The 14775-nt window shown below is 43.6% G+C and overlaps 1 protein-coding gene across 1 annotated transcript in view; it reads right to left on the minus strand.

Annotated features, from left to right (window-relative positions):
- Positions 1-13659, minus strand: part of RASGRF1 (Ras protein specific guanine nucleotide releasing factor 1) — a 328543-nt gene extending 314884 nt beyond the window's left edge. The window contains exon 1 of the mRNA XM_030192898.1: positions 13384-13659. Coding sequence (XP_030048758.1) covers positions 13384-13659 — 276 coding nt within the window. The remainder of the gene's footprint in view (positions 1-13383) is intronic.
- Positions 13660-14775: the final 1116 nt, after the last annotated feature.

Raw genomic sequence — 14775 nt, forward strand, 5'->3', positions numbered from 1 at the left:
CTTTGGTCTGTCCCAGTATGGCATGTACTTATGTACCTATAATGAAAAGGTTCTTGCGGAGATCAGTGGTAATAGCAAAAAAAAATGAATATTGGTATTCTGGCTTTCCCCAAAGGTGCTTTTGCTGCAACACTGGCGTTCTCATAGGATTTCTCATTTAAAGATAGAACAGCTGATAGTACAAGACATTACCTCTCAGCAAGGAGTACTTTTTCAGTGCATTTTGGTACAAATTTTGGAACACACTCTCTCCACCAATGCAAATCTCTTTTGAACATTTCATTTATGTCTGTTTTCGATTTTTAGCTTCGATAAGTGGAGCGATGTACCTGAGGGGTGGGGGCGTGGGGATAAGGGTAAGAGGAGGGGGTGACAAAGGGAGAGAGGTATTAAATTGGACGGGGAAAATCCACTATTTCTGGGATAAGCAGTATAAAATGTTTTGTACTTTTTTGGGGATCTTGCCAGGTATATTGTGACCTGGATTGGCCACTGTTGGAAACAGGACGCTGGGCTTGATGGACCTTTGGTCTTTCCCAGTATGGCAATACTTATGTACTTATGTAGAGGAAAATCTAAATGTAAAAGAGTATGATTTTTGTTCTGTGTCTGCAATAAAATGATTTCAACATAAAAGTTTATAAATCAGGGGCAACAAATTTTCTCTGTGCCTTCCTTCCCAGGGCCCCCTTATGAAATCACCCCTTTAGAGGTTAATGAGGCTAGAAAGGTTTTCTCTGTGTCGGATTTTCAAACAGAAAATATGCAGACGCATTTCCTATGAAAATAGTCCACTGGAAACTGTGTGCTTACATTCATACCCACCCTTCAGGGTGCACGATTTTTTTCTAGGTTAATTTAGCACAAATGCTGCAGTTTTCAAAGTATGTGAGTAAGTGCAAAGTTGCCAAAATCCCAGCCTCAGAAATGCCTCCCCAGACACAGCACACACGCAGAGTGGACGATCTTGTATAGCACTGTTTTACCCATGGAGAATGCTTTTGAAAATTCTCCTCATAGATGCCGAGCATCAGACAGATCACGAATGTAAGCACGTTGGGGTCGATATTCAGCCAGGGCCACTTAGAGTATTATGGCCGAAAATACAGTGTCGTGCCATGTCCGGGCTTCAGCATTGAATTTTTGGGTTTGTGGAGCTGGCTAGAACATTGCCACTTAAGTGCGATATTTAGCATTTAACTAGCTATGAGGCACTGCTAAAGTGTCCTTTTACAAAGCCGCACTTGTGAATCCCTAATGAAGCTCATAGGAATTGAACAGGAATCGCTAGCATAGCTTTGTAAAAGATAGGGCTGTGTTTTATGTGGTGAAGTGCTGAATATCATCACTTAACTGAAAGTGCTGACTCTGCCTTCAGGATACCCCCCAAATAGCCAGTTCTGTCATAGTTGCTAACCGGATATTTTCAGTGGCAGTAACAGGTGATTTATCTGGCCAGGGACCATTTCTGACCTGTTAAATTGCTTTGAATATCTTCTTTTTTAGCTGCAGAAATGCTTTTGAAAAGTTCTTTTAGAAAGCTTTTCTTGCACATGTAAAAAGCAGGTGCACCAAAAGCAGCATCTACCTGGATGATTTCTGCGTCGGTTTTCTCATGGGTGTCGTCTGAGCAGACCAAGAGTTTAGTAGTCCATCACTCAGACAGGGGTAGATCTGTGGGCTGCTGGGAGCCAGTTTCATGAATGGATATGTGCCTATGTTGCCTTTATTAAGTAAAAATAAAATAGGCACCTTTCCAAATTGGTATGAAAGTGCTCTGTTGAGAAATTACCCTGCTTGGAGACGTGTATTACGGAATTCACTCAGAGAGAAATGTAAAGAAAGAGGAAAACTGAGAAGTCAGCACCGACTATTGGGAGGTTCAGACCTTCAAGTTTAAGTTTGTTTTATTAAAGGTTTATACCCCGTCCATCAAAAATGTCTGAGCGGCTTACAATGTAAGGGGGGAGAAAAGCGTAATGAGGAAAACGGAGATGACAATAGAGCACGGGGACCTTGATATTCACCCCAGCTATGTCTCCATGTCCTGCACCTTTGGTAATATACCACATAATTCATCCTTGCTGAGGAAGTCGCTCACCTACGATGCAAGATCACGGGATACTGTAGCAAGCTATGGATCAACTTTAAATCCAACTTCTTGCTGTACAGTTATCATATTGATTGATAGTTGGAAAGAGGCTTCATCCATGCAGGAAGGAAACAGACATCTTTCTCCTGTAAACGAAAGAGTTGAATTTTCAGGCTATGCCTAAAATGATCCATGTGACAGACGTGCTGGCACAGACACTTCTTACCTTGCTACGCACCTTCCCCAAGCAGTTAATATGTGGACCCAGGGTTGGAGTTGGGGAGGGGGCCCTGCAGTCTATCATCTCTTCCTCCTTCTTGTCACCCCAGACCTGCCAAGTCTCCCACATTGATTTGGAGACTCCTGCTTTGACGGGTCATCTCCCGCACTCCCACCAAAATGAGAAAGTCTCCCGCTGATAGGGTGGTCCTATAATGAGGCACTCTGCCGCACTCCTGCTCCAGCATCTTTCCCTTCCCTTCTATTCACCACCACTGCTCTCCCTGGCCTGGCATCTCCTCTTTTCCTTCTTTCCTCCCTCAACCTTGTTCCCAAAGTGCTACCTTTAATTTGTTATTAGAAATAAGGGACTGCCTATGCATGGTCCAACTGTAAGAAGTCTAAAGTTTGGAGTATTGTGTTCAGTTTTGGAGGCCGTATCTTGCTAAAGATGTAAAAAGACTGGAAGCAGTGCAAAGAAAAGTTACAAAAATGGTATGAGATTTGTGATGCAACCATACGAAGAGAGACTTGCCGACCTGAACATGTATACCTTGGAGGAAAGGAGAAACAGGGGTAAAATGATACAGACGTTCAAATATTTGAAAGGTATTAATCCCCAAACCTTTTCTGGAGACGGGAAGGCAATAGAACTAGAGGACATGAATTGAGGTTGAGGGGGGGCAGACTCAGGACTAATGTCAGCAAGTATTTTTTCACGGAGAGGGTAGTGGATATGTGGAATACCCTCCTCGGGAGGTGGTGGAGATGAAAACGGTAACAGAATTCAAACGTGCGTGGGATAAACACAAAGGAATCCTGTTTAGAAGGAATGGATCCACTGAATCTTAGCGGAGACTGGGTGGCAACACTGGTAATTGGGAAGCAAAACCACTGCTTGGCAGACTTCTACGGTCTGTGCCCTGAAAATGGAAAGGACAAATCAAACTCAGGTGTACATATAAAGTATCACATACCATGTAAAATGAGTTTATCTTGTTGGGCAGACTGGATGGACCGTTCAGGTCTTTATCTGCCGTCATTTACTATGTTACTATGGATAGGCAATGCCTTAAAAGGTGGAAGTCTTTTTAATTTATTTGAAAGCTTCCCATATGTAAATATGAACATCATGAAATAACTATTGACTATTACTAAAACAGCTTGAAAAATTATTGTTGCAGATAGCGAAACAGCAGTTATAAACTCTGTATTTTGTGCTCATTTTTCTACACTGTTCTATACAGTGGCCAAATTTCAGTGAGGATATCCTGTTTCTTGTTGGGTTCATCTTAACTGTTGTCATAATCTGCCTCAAAAAGCCTGGTGTTATAAAGATTGGAAGTAGAATTAAACTCTCCTTTCATTGGGCACCTGGAATCACATCTGCATCTGTTTTGTAGAAGTTTACCTTTTAGATACACAAATGGATTATTCTGTTTTGAACATGTTTCAGGGACAAGTGGTTTTATAAGTCAAATGTTTTGTTTCATGCAGATCTCTTCTGTTTAAACATAACTATATGGGTTTTAAGCCCCTAATGCAGTCCATTGGTTTTCTTATATTTTGTTCTTGTGATGGCTTTTACTGTACCAAAACTGAAAACTCTCTATCTGGTCAATAATAAACCGGTGCCACAATTTTGGAGTGGGCTTAAGCGGAAAGTGAGGGGGCCAAGGCCCCCTCGCGTTATGTCCCTTCTGGGAATAGATGCTGGACAGGGGGTGTAGCAGAGTGAACTGAAGCACCTTCTCTTACCCATCCCTGGTTGTCACTGGTGTAAATAAAATATTTTCTGGAATGGCCGTGGGACTGAGGTGTGCCAGGGGGTGGGACCATGAGGTAGAGTGGGTGGAGCCAAGACAGAATGGGGGTGGGGCTAGGACATGTACTAAAATTTCCCTCTCAAAAACCAGGACCTTTTGGCAGCTCTGTCACCCTGATCCAAGGTCTCCCTCCCTTCCATGACTATCTTGCATCGTGTTCTTGTGGACAGATTGTTGGCACGGCAGTGATTCTGATACGCTACCTGTGACTGTCCTGGTGCTGTTCCTCTGCCACATTCCACCCCCATCTGACGCAACTTCCTGTTTGGAACACGGCAGTGGCAGAATAGGAACAGCGCCGGGACAGTCACAGGTAGCGTATCAGAATCACTGCCATGCCAAACCCGCCAATGATCTCCTGTCAACAAAACACGATGTAAGGCAGACAGGAAAGGAAGGGAGACCTTAGATCAGAGTAGCAAGAAGGGGGAAGAGATGGGGGACCATGGGGGCCCCCTGGATCTATTTTAAAATAGACCAGGAGGAGGGGATAGTGGAGGAAGAAATGCTGAGCCTGGGAACAGGAGAGGAGGAGAGAGAGAGATGGCAATAGGGTGGAGGGAAGGGAGGGAAAGATATTGGACTCAGGAGTGGGAGGGAGGGAGAGATGCTAGATGGGAGAGCAGTTGGGAAGGAAGAGAAAGATGTTGGACCCAAGGAAGGAAGGGAAGGAGAGGCAGGTGTTGAATAATGGGAGGGGAGGAGATAGGAAGAGATGCAGGCTTATGTGGGATAGGGTAGATGGGGAACAACAGTAGCAGGAAAGAGGGAGGAAGCAATAGTACCCCGATATTGACTGGATAAATGTCACATCAAGGAGTGCCAGGGAGATAACATTTCTAGATGTAATAAACAACTGCTTCTTGGAGCAACTGGTCCAGGAACCGACAACAGGGTGACCCATTTTGGATCTGGTCCTTGGTTGAGTGCATGGTATAGTGCAAGAGGTGGTGGTGTTGGGTCCCCTGGGAAAAAGTGATCATAACATGACTAAGTTTGAGCTACTATCTGGGATGAACCTGCAAAAGAAATCTACTGTAGCTGCATTTAATTTTTGAAAGGGCGACTATAATAAAATGAGGAAAATGGTTTAAAAGAAACTAAAAGGATCAGATGCAAAGGTTAGGACACTAAATTAGGCATGGACATTATTCAAATATACCATCTTGGAAGAACAGTCCAGATACATTCCACTGTTAGTAATATGTAACCTGTTATTAAAATCATCCATAGTATCTGAAGATTGGAGGGTGGCCAATGTGACGCTGATTTTTAAAAAGGATTCTAGGGGTGAACCTGGAAATTATAGACCGGTAAGCCTGACGTTGGTGCCGGGCAAAATAGTGGCAACTATTATAAAGAATAACATTATAGAACACGTAGACAAACATGGTTTAATGGGACAGAGTTAGAATGGGTTCAGCCAAGGGAAGTCTTGCCTCACCAATTTGCTTCATTTCTTTGAAAGCGTGAATAAACATGTGGATAAAGGTGAGCACTCAAGAAAAAGATCTGGGTGTCATTGTAGATAATATGCTGAAGTCTTCTGCTCAGTGTACGGCGGCATCCAAAAAAAGCAAACAGGATGCTAGGAATTATTAGGAAAGGGATAGTGAGAAAGACCCAAAATACTATAATGCCTTTGTATCGCTCCATGGTGCTTACGCAACTTGAGTATTACGTACAATTATGGTCACCATATCACAAAAAAGATATAGTGGAAGTAGAAACGGTTATAAGAAGAGCAACCAAAATGATAAAGGGGATGGAACTCCTCTCATATGAGGAAAGGCTAAAGAGGTTAGGTCTCTTCAGCTTGGAAAAGAGATGGCTGAGGGGAGATATGATTCAGGTCTACAAAATCCTGAGTGGTGTAGAACGAGTAGAAGTAAATCCATTTTTTACTCATTCCAAAAGTACAAAGACTAGGGGACACTCGAGGAAGTTACATGGAAATACTTTTAAAACAAATAGGAGGAAATATTTTTTCACTCAACGAATAGTTAAGCTCTGGAACTCTTTGCCGGAAGAGGTGGTAACACTGGTTAGCGTATCTGGGTTTAAAAAAAGGTCTGGACAAATTCCCGGAGGAAAGGTTCCTGCTATTGAGACAGACATGGGAGGCAACTGCTTGCCCTGGGATTTGTAGTATGGAGTGTTACCACACTTTGGGTTTCTGCCAGGTTCTTGTGACCTGGCTTGGCCACTGTTTGGAAAACAGGATACTGGGCTAGATGGACCATTGGTCTGACCCAGTATGGCTACTCTTATCTATCTATATAATTCACAACCCCAACGTTCTAAATGAAGCCACCACCGGAAGTTGAAGCGTCGAGATCAGCTTTCTCCACCAGAAGTTGAGGCGTCGAGATAGCCGCTTTCCCCATCAGTGTGTGCCCCGCCCTCATTTCACTACGTGATGACGACGAGGGACGAGCACTGACACTGGACGAAACGGAGCGCCAGCAGCAATGAAGACTTAACTGCTCACTTACACTGCAGCACCGACAACACGAACAGCGCTGACAGAACAAATCCATTTGGATGTCCATGCTCCTGCTCTCCGTATGTGAGTCACCCCCCCCCCCCCAAAAAAAAACAAGCTAGAGCCCATTTCATTGCTCTGAGAAATGGGCCTTCTTTACTAGTGTTCTTATAATGTTGGACCATGGAAGGGAGAGAGAGGAAGAGAGATGATTGACCATGGGGTGTGGGGAGGAGGTTACAGAAATGGGACAGGAAGATGATAGGGGTGTAGAGAAAAAGGGACAGGGAGATGTTAGGCCATGGTGGTGGGGGGATAGGGAGAGAAAATATTGGGCTCCAACAGTGGATGAAGGGAAGGAGAGGGGGCGGGAGAGGAACTAGTGGAAATAGTGGAACCATGTGGGAAAAGCCAAGAAGGGATGGCAAGATAATTAGTGAGAGAAGGATAGTGAATACAGAGGTAGAAATGTGGTAATGGAAAGTAGATGAAATATGGAAGGGAATAGCAGGCTGGGAAAGTAGTGATGGGAAATGAGAGAAGAATATGGAAAGTTAATAGGTAGCTGAAAAGTTAAAAGAAGAAGGGCGAGAAAGAAGATGAAGTTTGAGTGGATAGAGAGGCTGAAAAGAAAAAGGGAGATAAGACAGATAAAGGAAGGATCAATATGTCAGAGACAGGTGTAGTGAAGGAATAGAACAAGACAGGAGAGAGAAGAAAAGACAAACTGACAAAAGTTGCTGGAAAGAGAATTAGTAGAAGACAGAGAAACTAGGACCAATACGATGGAAATATAAAATGTCCAGACATCAAAGGATGAAAAAAGTATTTTATTTTCAATTTATTAACTGGAATTTAACTTTGGGATTTGTGTATCACAAATTACTGGATGACGCTGGATGACCAAGGGGTAAAAGGGGCGATCAAGGAAGACAAAGACGTAGCGGAGAGACTGAATGAATTCTTTGCTTTGGTCTTCACCGAGGAAGATTTGGGTGGGATACCGGTGTCGGAAATGGTATTTCAAGTGGACGAGTCGGAGAAACTTACTGACTTCACGGTAAACCTGGAGGACGTAATGGGGCAGTTCGGCAAACTGAAGATTAGCAAATCTCCTGGACCGGATGGTATTCATCCTAGAGTACTGATAGAACTGAAAAATGAGCTTGCGGAGCTACTGCTAGTGATATGCAACTTATCCTTAAAATCGAGCGTGGTACCGGAAGATTGGAGGGTGGCCAATGTAACGCCCATTTTTAAAAAAGGCTCCAGGGGAGATCCGGGAAATTATAGACCGGTGAGTCTGATGTCGGTGCCGGGGAAAATGGTAGAGGCTATTATTAAAAACAAAATTACAGAGCACATCCGAGGACATGGATTACTGAGACCGAGTCAGCACGGCTTTTGTGTGGGGAAATCTTGCCTGACCAATTTACTTCAATTCTTTGAAGGAGTAAACAAACATGTGGACAAAGGGGAGCCGGTTGATATTGTGTATCTGGATTTTCAAAAGGCGTTTGACAAGGTACCTCATGAAAGGCTACAGAGGAAATTGGAGGGTTATGGGATAGGAGGAAATGTCCTATTGTGGATTAAAAACTGGTTGAAGGATAGGAAACAGAGAGTGGGGTTAAATGGGCAGTATACAGCGCTGCGTAACCCTAGTAGCGCTCTAGAAATGTTAAGTAGTAGTAGTAGTAGTATTCACAATGGAGAAGGGTAGTTAGTGGGGTTCCTCAGGGGTCTGTGCTAGGACCGCTGCTTTTTAATATATTTATAAATGATTTAGAGATGGGAGTAACTAGCGAGGTAATTAAATTTGCTGATGACACAAAGTTATTCAAAGTCGTTAACTCACGACAGGATTGTGAAAAATTACAAGAGGACCTTACGAGACTGGGAGACTGGGCGGCTAAATGGCAGATGATGTTTAATGTGAGCAAGTGCAAGATGATGCATGTGGGAAAAAAGAACCCGAATTATAGCTACGTCATGCAAGGTTCCACGTTAGGAGTTACGGACCAAGAAAGGGATCTGGGTGTCGTCGTCGATAACACACTGAAACCTTCTGCTCAGTGTGCTGCTGCGGCTAGGAAAGCGAATAGAATGTTGGGTATTATTAGGAAAGGTATGGAAAACAGGTGTGAGGATGTTATAATGCCGTTGTATCGCTCCATGGTGCGACCGCACCTTGAGTATTGTGCTCAATTCTGGTTGCCGCATCTCAAGAAAGATATAGTAGAATTGGAAAAGGTGCAGCAAAGGGCGACTAAAATGATAGCGGGGATGGGACGACTTCCCTATGAAGAAAGACTAAGGAGGCTAGGGCTATTCAGCTTGGAGAAGAGATGGCTGAGGGGAGACATGATAGAGGTATATAAAATAATGAGTGGAGTGGAACAGGTGGATGTGAAGCGTCTGTTCACGCTTTCCAAAAATACTAGGACTAGGGGGCATGCGATTAAACTACAGTGTAGTAAATTTAAAACAAATCAGAGAAAATTTTTCTTCACCCAACGTGTAATTAAACTCTGGAATTCATTGCCGGAAAATGTGGTGAAGGCGGTTAGCTTAGCAGAGTTTAAAAAGGGGTTGGACGGTTTCCTAAAGGACAAGTCCATAAACCGCTACTAAACGGACTTGGAAAAATCCAAAATCCCAGGAATAACAATTATAGAATGTTTGTATGTTTGGGAAGCTTGCCAGGTGCCCTTGGCCTGGATTGGCCGCTGTCGTGGACAAGATGCTGGGCTCGATGGACCCTTGGTCTTTTCCCAGTGTGGCATTACTTATGTACTTACTTACTTATGTACTTATGTGTTTATTGGCATAGCCAGATGATTGATTGGGGTGGTGGGGACAGGGCTGAACTTAAATGGTTGGGCATCAAATTCTCTCCCTGCTGCCTGCTGCCACCCCCTGCCTGAATGCAAGATATAAATACTAGACCTGGCAGGGATCTCCAGGCCTCTGCAGGTGAAGACTTCCTCTTCCTTTGCTGCTCTTCAAAGCCCTGCAGCCAGAGACAGTGTCCCTGAGCTGCTGCCACCACTGCTGACCCACGCCCATGAATGCTTAGTTTTTCTGCATACATGAAAACTGAGCAGCGGCAGCGGCTTGAGGACACAGCTGCCAGCTTCAGAGCTTGGAGAACTCTGGCTGCTGGACCAGAGGAAGTGGTCTTCAGCTGGCACAGCTTGGAGATCCCTGCTAGCCACAGCAAGGGTGATGGGGGGGGGGGGGTCTGAGCCCAAAGTGGGGGTGATGCTACCAATTGTGATCATTACAAAAAGGAAGTGCATTTCTGTTTTTATTTCTTCAGTGTTGCAGTACTTGCCGTGTTTCAGTTTTGGTGTTCAGATTTCCATTTTTCTAATTTCTTTTTCCTTTATTTGGTGAAGGCCTGTCTGTGTTTTGTGGTGGCAGTGGTTGGGGAGATTGGGGGAAGGGGCCCCCTCCTAAATGTCTGCCCTGGGCTCCAGTCTGCCTAAAACTGGCCCTGTGTGGACCCACAGTTCTTGCAATCTTACTTTTTCCTCAACTGGATTTTTATAAAAACAGATGCGGAAGGCCTTCAAGGCAATACCAAGGTGCATTTGTTGAATCTCTTTTACTAATAAATATGTGGCTTTGTAAAATTAGTGCAGAGAAGGAAGGATGAAGCATTTCTAGCTGAACTGTGTGTGTGCCTGTGCTGGGTGCATTGAATGAAACACCTGCATGTGCCTGTCACAGCCCTGATCTGCCTGGTGTCCACCCCAGAAAAATCAACACGTAAATCACATACAAATTGAAAAGTTGTTCTATGCGCTGGACTCCTTTATGAAATGGTCCCATGAATGCACAAAGATCCCAATATCATTAGACTTTTCACACTAAAATATTTAGAGATTACACCAGCAGCTCAATCTCTATATAAATAATACCCCTTTAGAAGAAATGGAAACCTTTGTTTATGTTATGTACCAGAGGTCAGAAAACAGGTGTTTAGGTCCATGTGTGCACAAAACCCTTCATATTTCAGAAAAGGCTTGGTGAACAAGGGACTCTTTTCTAAATATAGATAGACAGGAACTGACATTACTTTAAAAAGAGTCATAGTAACATACATAGTAACATAGTAGATGACGGCAGAAAAAGACCTGCATGGTCCATCCAGTCTGCCCAACAAGATAAACTCATATGTGTATACCTTACCTTGATTTGTACCTGCCTTTTCAGGGCACAGACCGTACAAGTCTGCCCAGCACTATCCCCTCCTCCCAACCACCAGCCCTTTTTTTTAAACCTCGCTAAGCTAACCGCCTTGACCACATTTTCTGGCAACAGGTTTTTGACACATGCTGAAGCCCCTTTTTACTGCAGCAGGTAAAAAGCTGTCTCTTTTTTTTTTTCTAAATAGTAACATAGTAGATGACGGCAGAAAAATACCTGCACGGTCCATCCAGTCTGCCCAACAAGATAAACTCATATGTGTATACCTTACCTTGATTTGTACCTGCCTTTTTCAGGGCACAGACCGTACAAGTCTGCCCAGCAGTATTTCCCGCCTCCCAACCACCAGTCCCGCCTCCCATCACCGGCTCTGGTACAGACCGTATAAGTCTGCCCTCCACTATCCTCGCCTCCCAACTACCAACCTCTCTTCCCCCACCTGCTCTGCCACCCAATTTTGGCTAAGCTTCTGAGGATCCACTCCTACTGCACAGGATTCCTTTATGCATATCCTCCGCATGTTTGAATTCCAGGGAGTTTGTTGCATGTCTAACTGATTTTTAGGGATTTTGACCCATACAAGCAGTGTGCAAACATGATAAATACAGTAAGTAAAGCAAAAGATCTCCATTATCAGCAAGCAATAATGAGTTCAATAAAAATCCAAACCAAAATACAATAAGATCCTTTCTGAAAACATTTAAATGAATAAATTTGTATTTAGTATATGTACGTGAAAAGCAACAGAAATGGTATGAGAAGAGGGAGGGGGACTTAGGATTCAGATGAAAGGCATTAATAAACAAATAAATCTGATTGAGAGACAGGAAAGCTGTAGAACTACAGGATGTAAAGTTTTGCTCTTTGCAACTTCATTTTAAGAGCAACATCAGGAAATGGTTTTTTTTTTTTTCATGGAAAGGGTAGTGGAGCCTGGAATCCCCCTCCCTCTGAAGGTGCTGAGTTCAAAAACAGTGACTGAATTCAAGAGGGTATAGGGTAAACATAGAGAAAGGGGATGGAATCAAAGCAAAACTTAAGTGATGTTCACACTTCAAGAAGGGCATGGGGGAGGGGGTAAGTTGCAGGGAGTGGCAGCTACAAACCTAAACAAGGCATAGAGGGGAGAAAGAACCCCCCTACCAACCTTGCTAGCAGACTAGATGAAGTCGCTGTCATATACTCTATTAAAGTGATTTTCTTAGTGCTTCTAACCTGATTCACTCCTCTGGGTTGGGTTTATAACATGTTTTTATCTGGAAATCCAGATGATGATAAATTCATTTAAAATACATTCCAATGAGTGGAAGGTGACTAAATATTTGTCTATAAGATCTCTCTTGATCTTGACATGTTTTCATTTGCTGGGGCCTTAGATTGTGCATTTTTATATTAAGCTGGAGAATTATGTTCCTGGGAAGGAGGTGCAGCTTTCATGTCTACCTTGAGCACTTTGCATTCTCTCTCTCTCCCCTGTAGTGAAATGAAAGCCACCAGGTGTCCAGTGGACTAGAAACTTTGATTTGGAGTCTCCTGGGACACTCACTTCACCTCCATGTCCATCTGATGGCACTATTGTGGTACGCAGCTGCCTAATTAAATAGGGTTGATTACCCATAACACAGGAAAAAATGTTCTCCAGATAGCCCCAACTTAACTCTAGTTAATTAAGGAGCCCTCACAGATTCTGTAGTGCATTCAGGGATTGTCTTCCATTTGGTGCAGTTTGCAGTACGCCCCCAGCTTACTAATGATGAGAAGAAATGGACTAGTTCAGTCCCTGCTGCAGGATTCAGGCGATGTAAAACAGAAAGGTAGCCAGCTAACTAAACAAGTCACCTACACCAGACTTTGGAATCACCATTCTATATATCTTCACATGCTTTTCATAAATGTTGTGGGAGCCATTTTTTAAACACATCAACAAGTTCACTTACAGCTCTTATGTAATATCGGTGCCATAAAATGACAACTGAAGATTTATAACTGCCCCAAAATGGCATAGTTCATCTGGGGAGGCGGGTGAAAGTGAATACCAGTTAAGTAGGCAAATTCTATCAATGCCAGAGCAAACAGGAACCAAACAGAGAATAAAGCAACATGATGGTGTTGTGAAAAGGCCCTTTTACCTCTCTGCGCTTTGGGTTGGCAGGTAGGTTAACCCTGGGAGATCAGAGGAATGCAGAAAAAACATGAGACTAGAAATACCCCAGTACCAAAGCAGATTTCTTTTTGCCATATAGTTGAGAACTAGCAATGCACCTTCCTTCCAAAAACACACACCCGAGGGACAGGCCACTCCCCCTCCTTCCCCCACACAAAATCACTCACACATAAACACCCCGGAGGAGAGACAGCCCCCCCCCTTTCTACACATACCTCACTAGCAGATTCCTCCCCAGCCCCCCACCTTCACCACAATTTTTCCCCTCAAGTACAAGCATAAAGAGTTGGATTTGAACTCTAAACTTTCTCCGGGTTGCTGCTGTCATCTCCCCAGCCACTGCAGCAGGGGTACAGCTACTCTCCACTGCTTCTTCCTTTACCTGTTTCTCCAGAGATTCCTTAGAGGAAAGGGAAGGCTTAGGGGATGGCGACCTGTCACAGACACAGCCTTCCAGCAAATACAATCCCGAGGGTCTGGAGCTGGAATCGGTCTCGAAATAGAAGAGCATATTTTGCAGTAAAGTAAACCACTTGCTGTGCCATTTTGTATTGTCTGAGGTCTTCTTGCTCAGATATCCTTTTCTTGTCCCATCTTTCCTTGCCAAGAGGCCCAAGTAGGTAACATGGCCATCATTAAGTCGTATTCCTTTCTGCATTTTTTTTGTTCTGAAGTAAACGGTTCCCTGGTCTTTACATTTTTGTCAGTAAGGACCCGACTACCCGCATCACCTCTATACACTCTCTCTCTCTCTCTCTCTCTCAGCACGATCAGATCCCCAATCCGACGACTTCAGCTTCTAGAACCCGCTGTTCCATTAGGACCCCGAGCATTTCCCCTGAAAAATCCCCTTTAAAGGAAAAATGGTCTGATGCTTTCCCCTTCTTCTGGAAAAACTAAGCGCTTCCGGAGGTTGGTATCCTCTAAAACCAACGTCATGTGATGTTTCCCCTAAAAGAGCCAATTTCAGCACCATGGACAGAGGCGCTAAGCGATAACCTCCCGCAAGGCTGGGGATGGGGAGGGGGCAGACTCGACACCTCAACGCCTGCAATAAACCACACGGGAAAGAGCGCTATTTGTCAAGAAGCATTACATTTCTTAAAACAGGGGATAATGAAAGACTTTTGGTCCCCAGGCAATTAAATCATCAAATCGCCTTACATTTTCTTCCTTTCTTGTTTTCTTTTTAAATAAAAGTACACCCCTACTTTCAAAATCCCAAATGTTAGGTTTCTGGATGGGGGCATGTACAGTTCTTCAAACATGTTTTTGGAAGAATGTCGTTATCGAACTTTAATGATAAATACCCCAATCATATATTTCGATCTTTTTCGTTTACACAGGCAGTTTGTCAGAGAAACGTCATAATTTCCTTGTAATTAATAATATAAACCTTTCGTTCCTAAAATCAGCGTCCTTGTTTGTAGAGGGGATCTTTTAAAGATCCAGTAATCATCAACATTAGTCTCCTACATATGTAGGCTTTTCAGCAGGTCCAGAAGCTGAGACCTTATTCCTTACTCAAATCCAATGAAGTTATAACCTGGTGGAGTAATCAATCCTTAAGGAGCTATTACAATACTCCTTCCTCTTGGGTTAGCTCAAGTTTTGGTTCAATAGCCCTCCTCCAGCCAATCTAGAGCTCTGTGCATGGGTTCCTTTCCCTATCACTCTATCCATCATCCACCTTTGTCACAATGGCATATTTAACTTTCAACAGGTGCTAGGTGAAAGAGAATCCATGGACACACAGGGGACAATATTTTTAAAA

This window comes from Microcaecilia unicolor, chromosome 1 (genome assembly GCF_901765095.1).
Source record: "Microcaecilia unicolor chromosome 1, aMicUni1.1, whole genome shotgun sequence".
NCBI lineage: Eukaryota > Metazoa > Chordata > Amphibia > Gymnophiona > Siphonopidae > Microcaecilia > Microcaecilia unicolor.